The 13,947-nt window shown below is 44.7% G+C and overlaps 1 protein-coding gene across 2 annotated transcripts in view; it reads right to left on the reverse strand.

Moving 5' to 3' along the window:
- Positions 1–13,947, reverse strand: part of PPM1M (protein phosphatase, Mg2+/Mn2+ dependent 1M) — a 47,582-nt gene that overhangs the window by 24,456 nt on the left and 9,179 nt on the right. For both annotated transcript variants that reach the window (XM_061617954.1, XM_061617955.1), the window contains exons 2-4: positions 9,465–9,588; positions 730–984; positions 138–250 (exon numbers count right to left, since the gene is read on the reverse strand). In XM_061617954.1, the coding sequence (XP_061473938.1) occupies positions 138–250; positions 730–984; positions 9,465–9,588 (492 nt within the window). The remainder of the gene's footprint in view (positions 1–137; positions 251–729; positions 985–9,464; positions 9,589–13,947) is intronic.

The following is a 13,947-nucleotide window of genomic DNA, read 5'->3' on the forward strand; positions in this document are numbered from 1 at the left end:
TTTTATTAATTAATTAATTTTATTAAAGAACACTCTGACATCAACTGAATATCTTGCTTACCCAAGAGACACCCTATAATCATTCTAAAAAGACAGTGATGGATCCCATCCAAGGATGTACTTGGATTTGAACTCACCTGCTGTCACCTGCATTTGCCACATAGAGCTTTCCCTGCAGATAAAGTGCAGCTAGTGCAGTGCAACCTCCTGATTGGTTGGAAGCTTCCATCTCCTGACCAATCACCTCATCCTGTTGGAAAAACATTATCTGATGATGCAAAGCTAGGTGTCATATTTCTCAGCCAAGACTTAAGTCTAACTTAGTAACCATTGTTAGAGCGCTTAAATCATCTGGACACTCACAGTTGGTTCACACAAACACATGCCACTTCTTTTCCATGCAATTATGTTTTCATGTACATGATCATGTGGAGAAAGTTGAACTGGCAGCTTGCATGGGGACAGACATCTCATACTAAACTTTATATATAAAACAGAGATGGATATAGGATACTAAATCTACATTGGCACAGCACAGCAGTTGGCACCAAGTCACAGAAAAACATAGCTCCAGCAGAAATTCACATGGCCACAATAAGGGCTGAGGCAGTTACCATGCATGGCTGTGAAATAAACAAGCTCTTGAGCAAGACTTGCACCAATGGCCATCTGTGACATAAGGAGGATCATAAATCTCTGGGAAACAAAGGAGAAAATAAGTTCACTCACACATTCCTGGAAAGCATTCTCCAGTGCTCCAATTACCACATCTTCTTGTCGAATTTGCTTTTCTTCCACAAACCGTGGGTCGCTTTGGCAAACACACTGTCCATTGAGGTGCATCGGGGGACGGTCTCCAGTAATGCCTTCCACCACATCCTCTAGTTTCTGCTTGATGCAATAGTGCAAGTACTTAGCAGCCATAACTGATGCTTCAGGACCACCATGGCCATCAAACAGTGCCCAGTAGTAGCCAGTCAGATACTGAAAGTCAGAGCATTGAGACTATTACCACCATACAGAACAGCCTCTCATGTTAATGCTATGTTAGATTTGTTTGTGGAAGCCAGGCCCAAATTCCTGTTCAAGCAAGTCACCAATCTCTTGACCTCACCTACAAACATAGCACTGTGCGAGGATTAGAATTGTAAAGTGCTTTGTATTCTGAAAATTGAAGCAGCTTTTTGACACTTAAGGAATTAATTTGTATCATTCTAACGTTTGAAAACGCTTTATTTGAGTGATTAGCTTCAGACCATATCAGAGGTCTTGTTTGACAGTGTAATTTAGCAGGGATTTCAGAGGGTCCCACTTTGAAGCCTATTTTATTTGCATGTCTTTAGATTCCTGCACAATATTTAGATGGTGGAATAACATTCCCTTACTAAGCAAGCAATAAAACAATAGATTACAGGAATACCCCACATTAATGTACGCAATGGGTCCAGAGCGAGTACGTAAACCGAAAATGTACTTAAAGTGAAGCACTACCTTTTTTCACTTATCGATGCATGTACTGCACTGCAATCGCCACTTGATGGCAGTGGCATCATGCCGTTAAGTGTCCGTTCTTGCGAAGTGAGCGTATGTAAACGGGAATGGTGCTACTGTAAATATGTCCGTACTCGCGAGTGTCCGTAAAGTGAAGGTCCGTATAGCGGGATATTCCTGTAATTAGGCATAATATCTTCAGAGTAAAGCACAGAGAAACAATGGATAGGAGGGGAGGGCAAGGAGCGGCAAAGGACAAAAGGTTTGTTCTGATCTCTGAAGTAACTACAGCAAGAGGGCTTCTTAGAGAGAACTGGGCAACAAATCAAAGACTAGGATCCACCTTCCAAACCGCACCACTTCTTTCAAACACTGATAATTTCCCTCAAAGTTTTACCAGAGAAATTCAAGGCTGAATGGTCTATATGTATTACTACTACAACCTCACCTCAAAAGGTAATTCTTTCAAAGACTTGTTTACCTTTGGCCAACTGCATATTAACACCCAGTGAGGTGGGGACTATGCCTGCCTGCTCCACACTTGCCTCCCACAGTTGGCATATTGTATAAATGTAGTTGTATATAACTTTTACATTGTAGTGAATCATACAATTTGGTTGTTTTTTCTTTGGCTATACCCTGTATTTGGTTGATTAATAAACTTGACTGATGTATAAATGTGGTGAACACATGTAGATCCCTACTCTTCAATACCTGGCAGGGGTAATCTTTTGCACGCAAGTGTATGCCACACTTAGAAGATGCATGTTAGACATATGACAGCAAAGCAGGACTTATTTATTTATTATTTGATTTATATCCCGCCCTTCCTCCCAGCAGGAGCCCAGGGCGGCAAACAAAAATGCTAAAAACACATCAAAACATCATAAAAACAGACCTTAAAATACATTAAAACAAAACAACTTTAAAAAACATTAAAAAAAGCTTTAAAAACATTTTTTAAAAAGGGCTAAAAGAAATATTGTTTAAAATAATAATAAAAAAACATATTCAAAGTAATTCCAGCACAGACGCAGACTGGGATAGGTTTCAACTTAAAAGGCTTGTTGAAAAAGGAAAGTCTTCAAAAGGCGCCGAAAAGATAGCAGAGATGGAGCCTGCCTAATGTTTAAGGGGAGGGAATTCCACAGGGTAGGTGCTGCCACACTAAAGGTCCCTTTCCTATATTGTGCAGAACAAACCTCCTGATGGTATCTGCAAGAGGCCCTCACCTGCAGAGTGCATTGATAGACTGGGTATATAAGGGTAAGACGGTCTTTCAGGTATCCTGGTCCCGAGCTGTATAGGGCTTTGTAAACCAAGACTAGAACCTTGAACTTGGCCCAGTAGCAAATGGGCAGCCAGTGCAATTCTTTCAGTCTCACCGCCGTATTTTGCACCAGCTACAACTTCCGGACCAACCTCAAGGGCAGCCCCACATAGAGCGCATTACAGTAATCCAGCCTGGAGGTTACCAGTGCATGGACAACAGTGGTCAGGCTATCCTGGTCCAGAAACAGCCGCAGCTGTCTTACCAGCTGAAGCTGGTAAAAGGCACTCCTAGCCACAGAGGTCACCTGGGCCTCTAGCGACAAAGATGGATCCAGGAGCGCCCCCAGATTACGGACCTGCTCTTTCAGAGGGAGTACAACCCCATCCAAAGCAGGCAACTGACCAATTATCCGAACTCGGGAACCACCAACCCACAGTGCCTCCGTCTTGCTAGGATTCAGATTCAGTTTACTGGCCCTCTTCCAGACCACCACCGAGTCCAAGCAGCAGTCAAGGGCTTGGGATCGGTTTCAGCTTCTCCCTTCTGAGGAAGTGGACAAGGTGCTTTCATCTGTGAAGCCAACCACTTGTCTTACTGATCCTTGCCCTTCGTGGCTCCTTGTGAGCTGCAGAGAGAAATTGGGCGAGGGGATCAAAGCGGTGGTAAACGCATCCTTGAAAGAGGGTGTGATGCCATCAGCCTTCAAGGAGGCAATTGTAAAGCCCATCTTAAAGAAGCCCTCCTTGGATCCCCAAGTATTCGATAACTTCCGCCCAATTTCGAATCTGCCATTTCTGGGCAAGGTCATTGAGCGAGTGGTGGCCAACCAGTTGTCAGCACACTTGGATGAAACGGATTATTTGGATCCATACCAATCGGGTTTCAGGACTGGTCACGGAACTAAAACAGCCTTCGTCGCTCTGGTAGATGATTTGAGGAGGGCATTAGATAGGGGAGAATCCACCTTTCTTGTCCTCCTTGATCTCTCAGCGGCTTTTGATACTGTCGACCACAGTATCCTTCTGCTTCGCCTGGAGGGATTGGGAATTGGAGGCACTGTATTACAGTGGTTCCATTCCTTTCTCTCCGATAGGTACCAACAGGTAGCGTTGGGGGATGAGGTTTCAGACCCTTGGCCTCTCAATTGTGGTGTGCCACAGGGCTCTATCCTCTCTCCCATGCTATTTAACATCTATATGAAGCCGCTGGGGGCAATCATCAGGAGATTTGGGCTGCAGTGTCATCAATATGCGGATGACACTCAGCTCTATCTCTCGTTTAAATCTTCACCAGAGTTGGCTGTGGAGACCTTGTCCAAGTGCCTGGAATCCGTGAGTGGATGGATGGGAAGGAACAAGCTGAAGTTGAACCCTGATAAGACCGAGGTACTACTTGTGGGGGACAAGAGAAGGTTGGGCGACATTGACCTGAAGTTCAGCGGGGTGAGTCTACCCCTAAAGGACCAGGTCCGCAGCCTTGGGGTTGTGCTTGATTCCAGGCTGTCCATGGAGGCTCAGATTTCGGCAGTGAGCCGGGCAGCCTGGTACCAACTACACCTCATACGAAGGCTGCAACCCTACCTTCCTGTTCACCAGCTCCCACTAGTGGTACACGCCCTGGTCACCTCTCGTTTGGACTACTGTAATGCGCTCTACGTGGGGATACCCTTGAAAACTGTCCGGAAATTACAACTGATACAAAATGCAGCGGCTCAACTACTTACGAATAGTCGCCGCCGAGATCACATCACACCAGTGTTGTTCGACCTACACTGGCTACCAGTTGTTTTCCGAGCCCAATTCAAGGTGTTGGTATTAACCTTTAAATCCCTACACGGTTCCGGCCCAGTTTATCTCACGGAGCGCCTTCAACGCCACCAATTATGCCGCCCGACAAGATCGGCCACACAGGGCCTTCTCTCAATCCCGCCAACAAAAACAGCCAGATTGGCGGGTACAAGAGAGAGGGCATTCTCAGTGGCGGCCCCCACTCTTTGGAACTCCCTCCCACAAGATCTCCGGCACGCCTCTTCTTTAAATGTGTTTCGGAAAGCCTTAAAGACCTGGCTCTTTCAGCAGGCCTTCAGGGTATCTGGGGAGGGTTAATTGTTATAACTGAAATGCCTGCTGCCCAGTTTTAATATTGTTGCTGCAGATGTGTTGTTTTTATATTGTATTACTGTATTTTATCAATTGTATTTTAACAATTTTGTAAGTCGCCTAGAGTGGCCATTGGCCAGATAGGCGACGAAGAAATTAAATTTATTATTATTATTATTATATTATTATTAAGAACATAAGAACATAAGAAGAGCCTGCTGGATCAGGCCAGTGGCCCATCTAGTCCAGCATCCTGTTCTCACAGTGGCCAACCAGGTGCCTGGGGGAAGCCCGCAAGCAGGACCCAAGTGCAAGAACACTCTCCCCTCCTGAGGCTTCCGGCAACTGGGTTTCAGAAGCATGCTGCCTCTGACTAGGGTGGCACAGCACAGCCATCACGGCTAGTAGCCATTGATAGCCCTGTCCTCCATGAATTTGTCTAATCTTCTTTTAAAGCCATCCAAGCTGGTGGCCATTACTGCATCTTGTGGGAGCAAATTCCATAGTTTAACTATGCGCTGAGTAAAGAAGTACTTCCTTTTGTCTGTCCTGAATCTTCCAACATTCAGCTTCTTTGAATGTCCACGAGTTCTAGTATTATGAGAGAGGGAGAAGAACTTTTCTCTATCCACTTTCTCAATGCCATGCATAATTTTATACACTTCTATCATGTCTCCTCTGACCCGCCTTTTCTCTAAACTAAAAAGCCCCAAATGCTGCAACCTTTCCTCGTAAGGGAGTCGCTCCATCCCCTTGATCGTTGCACGACCTCTCCCGATTCAGATGTTATGGAGAAATAGAAATGGGCCCTCGCCCCAAAGCTCCTGATGACTGCTCCCAAGGGATTCATATAAATGTTAAACAGCAAGGGGACAAGATGGTACCCTGCAGCACCCCACAGCACAACTGCCAGGAGGCCGAAGACAGTCACCCAATGCTATTCTCTGAGAGCAACCTTGGAGATAGGATGGGAACCACTGTAAAACAGTGCCTCCAATACCCATCTCACCAAGTCGGCCCAGAAGGATACCATGGTCAATGGTATCAAAAGCCGCTGAGAGATCAAGTAAGAATAACAGGGTCACACTCCCCCTGTCCTTCTCCCAATAAAGGTCATTCATCAGGGCAACCAAGGCCAATTCAGTCCCATAACCAGGCCTGAACCCAGACTGGAATGGGTCAAGATAATCTGTTTTATCCAAGAGTATGTGCAACTGCTGTGCCACAAACCTCTCAATCACCTTCCCAAAAAAGGGGGTATTTGCAACTGGTCGGTAGTTGTCACAAACCAATGGGTCCAAGATGGGCTTTTTCAGGAGTGGTCGGATCACCGCCTCTTTCAAGGCGGCTGGGACCACTCCCTCCCACAATGATGCATTGACCACATCCTGGATCCACTCGGTCAAACCCCCTCACCAAGCTTTAATAAGCCAAGAAGGGCAAGGGTCCAGAGGACACGTTACTGGCCGCATCATCGCAAGCACCTTGTCTACGTCATCAGGACACGTCAACTGAAGCTGTTCCCAAGAAGATGCAGCAGATGTTGTACTGGACACCTCATTGGGGACTACAGTAGATGTAGATGGGGCATCAAGACTGCTACAGAGGTGAGCAACTTTACCTTCAAAGTGCCTTGCAAACAATTCACAGATGAGCAACAAGAAACCCATCCATGAGAGGAGTGGCAGCAAGGAACAAGGCGCAGATAGCCCTGCCCTCGTCTTCTATGGTAATTCACCACATCCCTATGGTTATATTTCCCTCTACCCGTGATCACTGAAATTGGGGTGGCATCACCCATGTTCCTCCGCACTAAGACTCCTCCTAAACACCTAATATGGACCCAACACGAGCCCACCAATAAAACCTGCCGGAGCCAATTGTTCCAATACGCCTCTGCGAGAATTGGGAGCAGTCATATCCATTCAAACTTTTTCACATAGGGCCCATCTACTCCCCCTCCTGTCTCACACCCAGAGAGGGCCAGCCTCCTGCCAGTTACAGACTCTCGCTCTGAAGGCATCTGGCGACTTTCTCCTATCATTCAGTTCATTGCACATGCTCTCACCCTGTGCAGGAACTACACATGCACCACACGCCCTCCCCACCACCAATCTCCTCTAGTTTGGTTTAACAGAAAACAAATTAAAAAGAAAAAAAGAAAAGGTAATAGAAGGGGGGTAGTGCCCTCAGGACTCCCTAAGGGGCTCTGTTGCCCCTTCTGTGGCAACCCCACCAGCGGCAGACCCGCGGCCTAAGGGCAGCTGGGCTTTTATGCCTCCTGCCCCAGCCAGCAGCTGATGCAAGAGGCTGCAAGATTGACTGCAGGCTCTCTCTGGAGCCAGGGTCAGGCAGGGGGTCCCAGTCCTTGCAGCACTTACCAGGGACTTCAGCTGTCTCGAGGGACAGCAACCCAGCTGTTGAGGGACAGTGAGCAGCAAGCACCCAGATGCTCAGATACTCACTCCCAGGGCAGGTCTTCTTCAGTCCCCTAGTGCTGCAGCTATGTACAGACTTAGTGCAAGGGCCCCCACATTGACCACATTTTGAGTTTATACCTCTTGCCAAAGGTGCGAATAGACTTCAAGAGAAAATCAGCGCTGAAGAGACCCTGGAAGGGAAGTAGCTGTCTCTCTTGTTAGGCACTTTTGACCACAATTAATTCACACAAGAGAAGACATTCTCTCCTTTACTGTACGCCATCACTATACTTAAAAGCATACCACAAAATCCGTTGGCTTCACAAGGACATCAGCTGCCCACTCTGACATGAAAGCCTCCCTCGGGTTTTATTCTGAGCTTCGTTGTTTCATTTTCATCTATCTAAAACCGATTCATCAAGCAGATAGAAACTAGCAGCTCATGCCTTTCATGGGATACTCAGCATGTTTTACAAACAAGATGAAGAACAAACCAAACCATTCATAATTTGCTATATTGGGTTACTACACAAGAAGAGTAGGAAGAAGCACTAATTGTTTAAAAAGATGTGTGAGTAGCCAATATTGACCATGAATGTTTCCCCCCCCTATGACTACTATACAGAAATAAACAACCTATTGAAAAGAAGCCTAACTATGGTAAATGGGAAAGTGTCATACGTGAAGAGCAAAATAGTTAGTAAAAGCCATTTAAGGACAAGATCTTAATGCTATATGGTCATAGCAACCACTGGAGATGATAACTGCACCTCGCTGCTCTCTGCCTATGAACTGTGAAAAGATCTGCAGTCCTGGGAGGAAAAGAATAAGCACCACACATCCGGTCAATCTAACATTCATTTGCCGCCACTCAGCATCAGTTGAGGCACAGCTGCTCAACCTGGCTTCTCTTCCTCTGTCCTTGGACTGTGTGGAAAAGGCTGCTCTTCTGGAGAGAGGGCTGTACGGAGTATGCCGCCAAGCAACTGAATGCCCAGATCCTGTTGCATTTTAGAGCTCTTGTCTGTATTATGATTTATGGATATTTAATTGTTTTTTAATTTTCTTAAAGAAACCCCTCTGTATTTTTTTTAAAAAAATTGAAAGTTGATATAAAAATATCTAACATAAATGCAGACAAACAAAAATGGAAACATCCACAATGTCCTAATGAAAACTGGGGATGGATGGCAGTCACCCCAGAGCAATGCTATGTGTCAAAGGGGATGGAAGTAGTTCCAGTTGTATTATTTTAAAACAGTCTTTCAGATCCTTCTGGATTGAAAAACAGGGCAGAAACTGCAAAGGGTCCATTTTTATAGAGTTTGTTTCCATTAACAGAGTTCTAAAGTGGGCTTTACCAAACAGTGGAGTGAAACTCTTGTGTAGAGAAGTGGAGTCTTGTCAGTGGATTTCTTTGTGCGCCACAAGGGAGGAGGACAACTATAAAACTAACTTCCAGACAAGGATGAGGAACAAATAATAGGGATCTAAACAACCAGCACTCCAGAGTGGGAACTAGGAGCTATTTATTTTAGCAGAATAAATACGCACAATTTCTTACATACTCTTCTTTGATTGAGTCACCAGCTACAGTATCCTTATGACTTATACCTCCAGTCAATGCAAATAAATGATGTACCTTTCCATTTCTAAACTATAAGAATGCCCACCATGACTGAAGTAGTGACACTCCATAGTCACCCCAAGTATCTTACCTGATATAATTATGTATCTCCTGTCTCAATGTTCTGACGGATGGTAATCAGTAATCTCAAATTAGTACATTTGCTACTATAGAATGAAACAAGTGCAATATTTGATTTAATAATTATCACTAGAGTATTAGGAAATTGTATTCACATCATCCTTTGAAGATGCTATGAGGGTCAATGAATATCTCCAGAGGGTCCCTGGCCAGCAAGGCAGATTTCTGGATGACTCAACTGCTATACTGAACATGGAATCTTTGTATATTATCTCAATAAATTATAACACTGGGGGCAAATATAAGCCATCAGAGAAATGCACACTGTACATGGTCAGAGACATTCAACTATAGACTTCATATAGTTTCAGAACTGAACTCTGGCATTCAAAAGAGGTTCTGCCATTGGCTGAGCCTTGGTAAGTCCTGGCTCTAATTAATCACTGCTGTAGATAGAGTACATCTGAACTCACCTCAGTAGTGCACAGAATCAGCCACTCCTGATCCTCCTCTTTGCCATATTCCCTCTTCCTTATAGAGATCTGACAGCATGTTGCTTGGTCTTCATTGAATTCTGATTTTTCTGCATTGATGGTTCTGATGGCACAAATAACTCTAGTTATTAAAAAAAAATCACTAGGATAACTGAAGCACCATCGTTTTATGAGGTCCAATGAATTTGTGTAAATGAAAACTAGTGAATGCTGATTGATAGCATATTGACTTACAATTACATTCTGTAAGCACTAAATGGAATATTGAAGCATTTACCATTCTCAGGAGCCTCACAAACATGAACCACCATTACTATATCTCTCAGGTTGCAATCCTAATTATACAAATTTATCTGGGAGTAAATTCTAATGAACACAACTTCATATCTTCTGAGCAGACATGAAAAGGGTCAATGTGGCACTCTGCTCACGAAAGTTTAGCCACCCTTCTGAACACAGTGAGAGCCCAATGGAATGAGAAGCAACTTTGAAGTCTTTTATGTGTCTGCCTCCGTCCATAGCACAGGGATGCTATGTTCAGTCTAGATACTTTGTTTATTATGTGGTAAACCTACAAAACCTACAAAATCCAATAAAACCTACAAAATCCAATAAAACCTACAAAATCTAATAAAACCTACAAAATCCAATAAAAAAAGACCAGTTCATCTCCAGATTATGTATTCTATTTGCTGATTATTGTATTAGCATCATCCTTCACTTTCCTCACAAGCAATACTGTGCCAAGTCAGGATCCTGAATCCCTGCTTTCTCCAGTTCCTGGAGAATACCAGGGCGTCCTTCTCAGATCTTTAGCCTACAAGGCATTTAAATACTGTCTTGCAACTCTGGCAAGGACTCCATCTCAGAGCTTGGAAAAGTTACTTTTTTGAACTATAACTCCCATCAGCCCAATCCAGTGGCCATGCTAGCTGGGGCTGATGGGAGCTGTAGTTTAAAAAAGTAACTTTTCCAAGCTCTGCTCCATCTACAGGTATCTACCACAAGACAGCCATGGTCTGCTAGGTAGCATCTCCATCACCTCAATAATATCTCCCTGTTTTGACTGTTCTTGGCTTGGCTCCTACTGGCTGAGATGCTATCCCTGTTGCAGGACAACTATGGGGCATTCAGCCCACAGTAGCAAAGGAGGCATCCCTGACCATTGGCTGCTTGCCCTCCAGCAGGATAACAATGGCAGACTCCTACGAGATAATGAACATAAAGCCAATTTTTGCTATGTGAACAAGGGATGACAGCAGAGATAGAGAACTACACAATTATGATTGTGTACATTATGAACGTTGCCAAACTTGACACCTTCAGAATTTGACTGCTTTCCTCACCTCTTTCTTTATATTATTGGCTGATTTGCTCTCATGTTACAACGGGCAAGTCTTAATTCTTGAAAGTGAGTGAGCTGTCTAGGTTAAGGTTTGAAGGGCCTCCATCATTCAGAGGATCTGATGCAAACCCCTGCTGCTCTCACAATTTCCATGGCTGCCATTAACAAGGCTTTGCCAAGATAAGACAACTGTTACGTCTGAATCCTGAGGTCTATGGAACATTTTGGGTTAAACTAAAAAATGTTGGGATGCATTTACACTGTTGAGTTAAAAATGAAACATTAGTTAAAATAAAATTGATTTCGGTTTATTTCCCCCTCACCAGACCCCACATCCCAGAAAGCTGTGTGAGTAAAGCTTGGTTCAGGTTGTATCCACATCTACATCTGTTTATTGAGCTTTAGCAGACATGTCAGGGGATGAAAAGCCTTTGACCTATAAAGAATGCATTCTGTATGGGTTTGGGAGTTCTGCATTTTTCCTGTTTGTTGTGTTAAACATTCTGGCACCAGCCTTATCTCAAGGCTGTATAGCACGCAAGGCTGATCTCCAAAGGGGGCAACCTGCCCCTGGCAAATCTGTCACCTCCCCTTCCTTACTCCTTCCCCTCCTTTTGCTCTGTACTGACATGTAGTTTTTTCTTTATGTTTTATGACGTTTTACTCCCCTAACCTGTGACCTCTCTGAGGGTATATATTCTGGACTCTTTCAATAAACGGGGTTCCCTTCTCTGAAAGGCATCTTGCTGGACGGTTCTGGGACCCCTTTGCAAACGTATATGTGTCATATCTCTTTTGGCCTCTGGCAGTGGGGAAAAAGTAATTCAACTCCGCACTCTTCCGGGGGTGAATGAGAGGTGAGTAAGGTTTGGATGGCTCGTGGTTGGGTTTGGACCTAACAACACCATAGAGTGTCAAATGACACTTTCAGGTTCCAAGACCCCAAGCAGATTGGAACTTAACAGCAGAATACAACCAGGTTTTTCAGACATTATGAGATACTGGAATGTAGGAAAGTACACCCGGCTCTCTGAGACTGAGTATCTACAGTAATCCAAGTTACAGACCCTGTGAGGTTTGTCTGCCTTCATCATTACTGACAGTTGCAGGAGGAATTTGAAAACATTCCTATTTACTCAGGCATTTAGTGGCTGAAGGAGACTGTTCCTGGCAACCCAAAGATCACTGGATGAAATAATATTTTTAACTGTAACTGTTTTTAGATTTTTTTATTGTTTTGTTAAATTGTTTTGTTGATGTGATTGCTGCTCTGGGCTCCTTCAGCAGGAAGGGTGGGATATAAATTCAACAACAATGGTGATAATAACTCATGGCTAGCAAGCATAATCCCAGGACAGGTAAGAGCCACTATCGTGCATAAAGTTTTTGTGAAAACATCCAGAAGTGGCGTGATAGGAAGTATCTGAATATTGCATGTGGTGATGGAGAAGGGACAGCAGTCCAACTAGCAGGTCTTCCTCTACACTCTGGAGCTCCCCATTTCTTCTGTTTCTTCCACATTTATCTATGGGTACTGATTTGAGTGTGTCCCAAACACACCACAAAAATGAAATTGAGCTACAGAGTTCTTATGAATCATGTTTTACTGCTAAGAAGACTTAACACAGGAAATGGCTAACGTTCGAAGTGTTCTTTCCTCTTAAACCTGCCTTTGTGCAGAGTGTGTCCTCTTTCAAAAGAGATTGCCCCATTGATTGACTCAACATTTAACCACCAAGAGGCAAGACCTTGCAGTGTGTCTTGCTATTTTGTTCTGCTTTTATTACATAACATATTCGTCATAGCAATGGGTCAACAACACAGTCACTGACGTTTCGAAACCAGGCAGATTCCCATTTGGCAGTAGAATATAACCCAACACAGAACGCTCAGGGCCAATTCACATATCTGTCGAGAGGCAGAGCTGGGGTCCCGGGGGGCTCGGGGAGTTAACAGAAGGGGATTCAGATGGATGGCAGAGGGAAGGGGGAGGAACTTCCCCCCTTTGGAGTGAAGACGAAACAGAGGAAATGCCAGTGATAGGGTCGCCTAGCAACGGGGAGCCTGAGAGCTCTGGAGTTTCAGAATCCTCCCTGGACATTCCCACACCCCCCCTTCTCAACAGCTCAGAGCAAGAGGGAGGGCTGATCACAGCAGAAAAGCGGAGAGACAGTTTACAATCAGCCCCTCCCCTATCCCCCATAATGGAATCGGAAACTTCAGAAGAGAAGGGAGTGATGCTTCCCCCCTCACCGCGCACACGCAGACAGCTGAAAAGACAGGAGAGAAGGGGGGGAAGACGGGCAGTACCTGAGGGGCAGTTAATGAGGAGCGAAAGGTTGCGCGCCCGTTTGGCCCCTTCTTAAAGAACAGGTGGGAAGCAGCCCCTTGCTCTGTCAACTTTCTCCCAATGCCACAGGACCTGTATCCCTGTATTGATTCATGAGAAGACGCAGTCTTTGTTTGGACATTACCCTAATAAAACACGAATTACTTACAACCTCTGGTCTGGTTCCTGAGTCTCATCCTGGGCCTGACAATATCCCATTAAAGGGGAGAGTTTGAAGAACTAAGTTCCTTGCACCTGTAACAGTCTATAAAAGAAAGGAGTAGGCCCCTTTCTGCTGACAGACAATGCAGGTGGTAGCAGTTGAACAGCCTAGCCCCACACTCCTGGTAGGAATGTTCCCTAGCTTGCTGCTGAAATACACTCACCCTGAATCTCTTCTTCTTCCAATAGAACCTCATTTTCTTTGGATGTAGCTGTTATCCCATGGGCTGATCTGCGACCCAACACAGGCTCACATACAATCAGAACTCCAGATTTTAAAAATGGAAAGCCCCCATGGAGCAAATTTAGCTTTGGATGGAAAGTGGAATTGGCATCTACATAGAGCATCCTTAACATTTCCAAAGGTAATTACAGAGTGACAAATGGTCAGTTTGATACTGGATGTGGCAGAAACGGCTTCCGTAGGATTTCACCCCCCTCGTGAGGAGAAGGGGAGATCTGGCCATTTGCTCAAGGAGACAGCAGCCACATAGGAAGAGAGGCAGAGAGCAGCAACAACACAGATCCTCTCCTTGCCAGGAACATGAAGCAAGGAAAAAACCCTG

The sequence above is a fragment of the Rhineura floridana genome, chromosome 3 (assembly GCF_030035675.1).
Source record: "Rhineura floridana isolate rRhiFlo1 chromosome 3, rRhiFlo1.hap2, whole genome shotgun sequence".
Classification (NCBI taxonomy): Eukaryota; Metazoa; Chordata; class Lepidosauria; order Squamata; family Rhineuridae; genus Rhineura; species Rhineura floridana.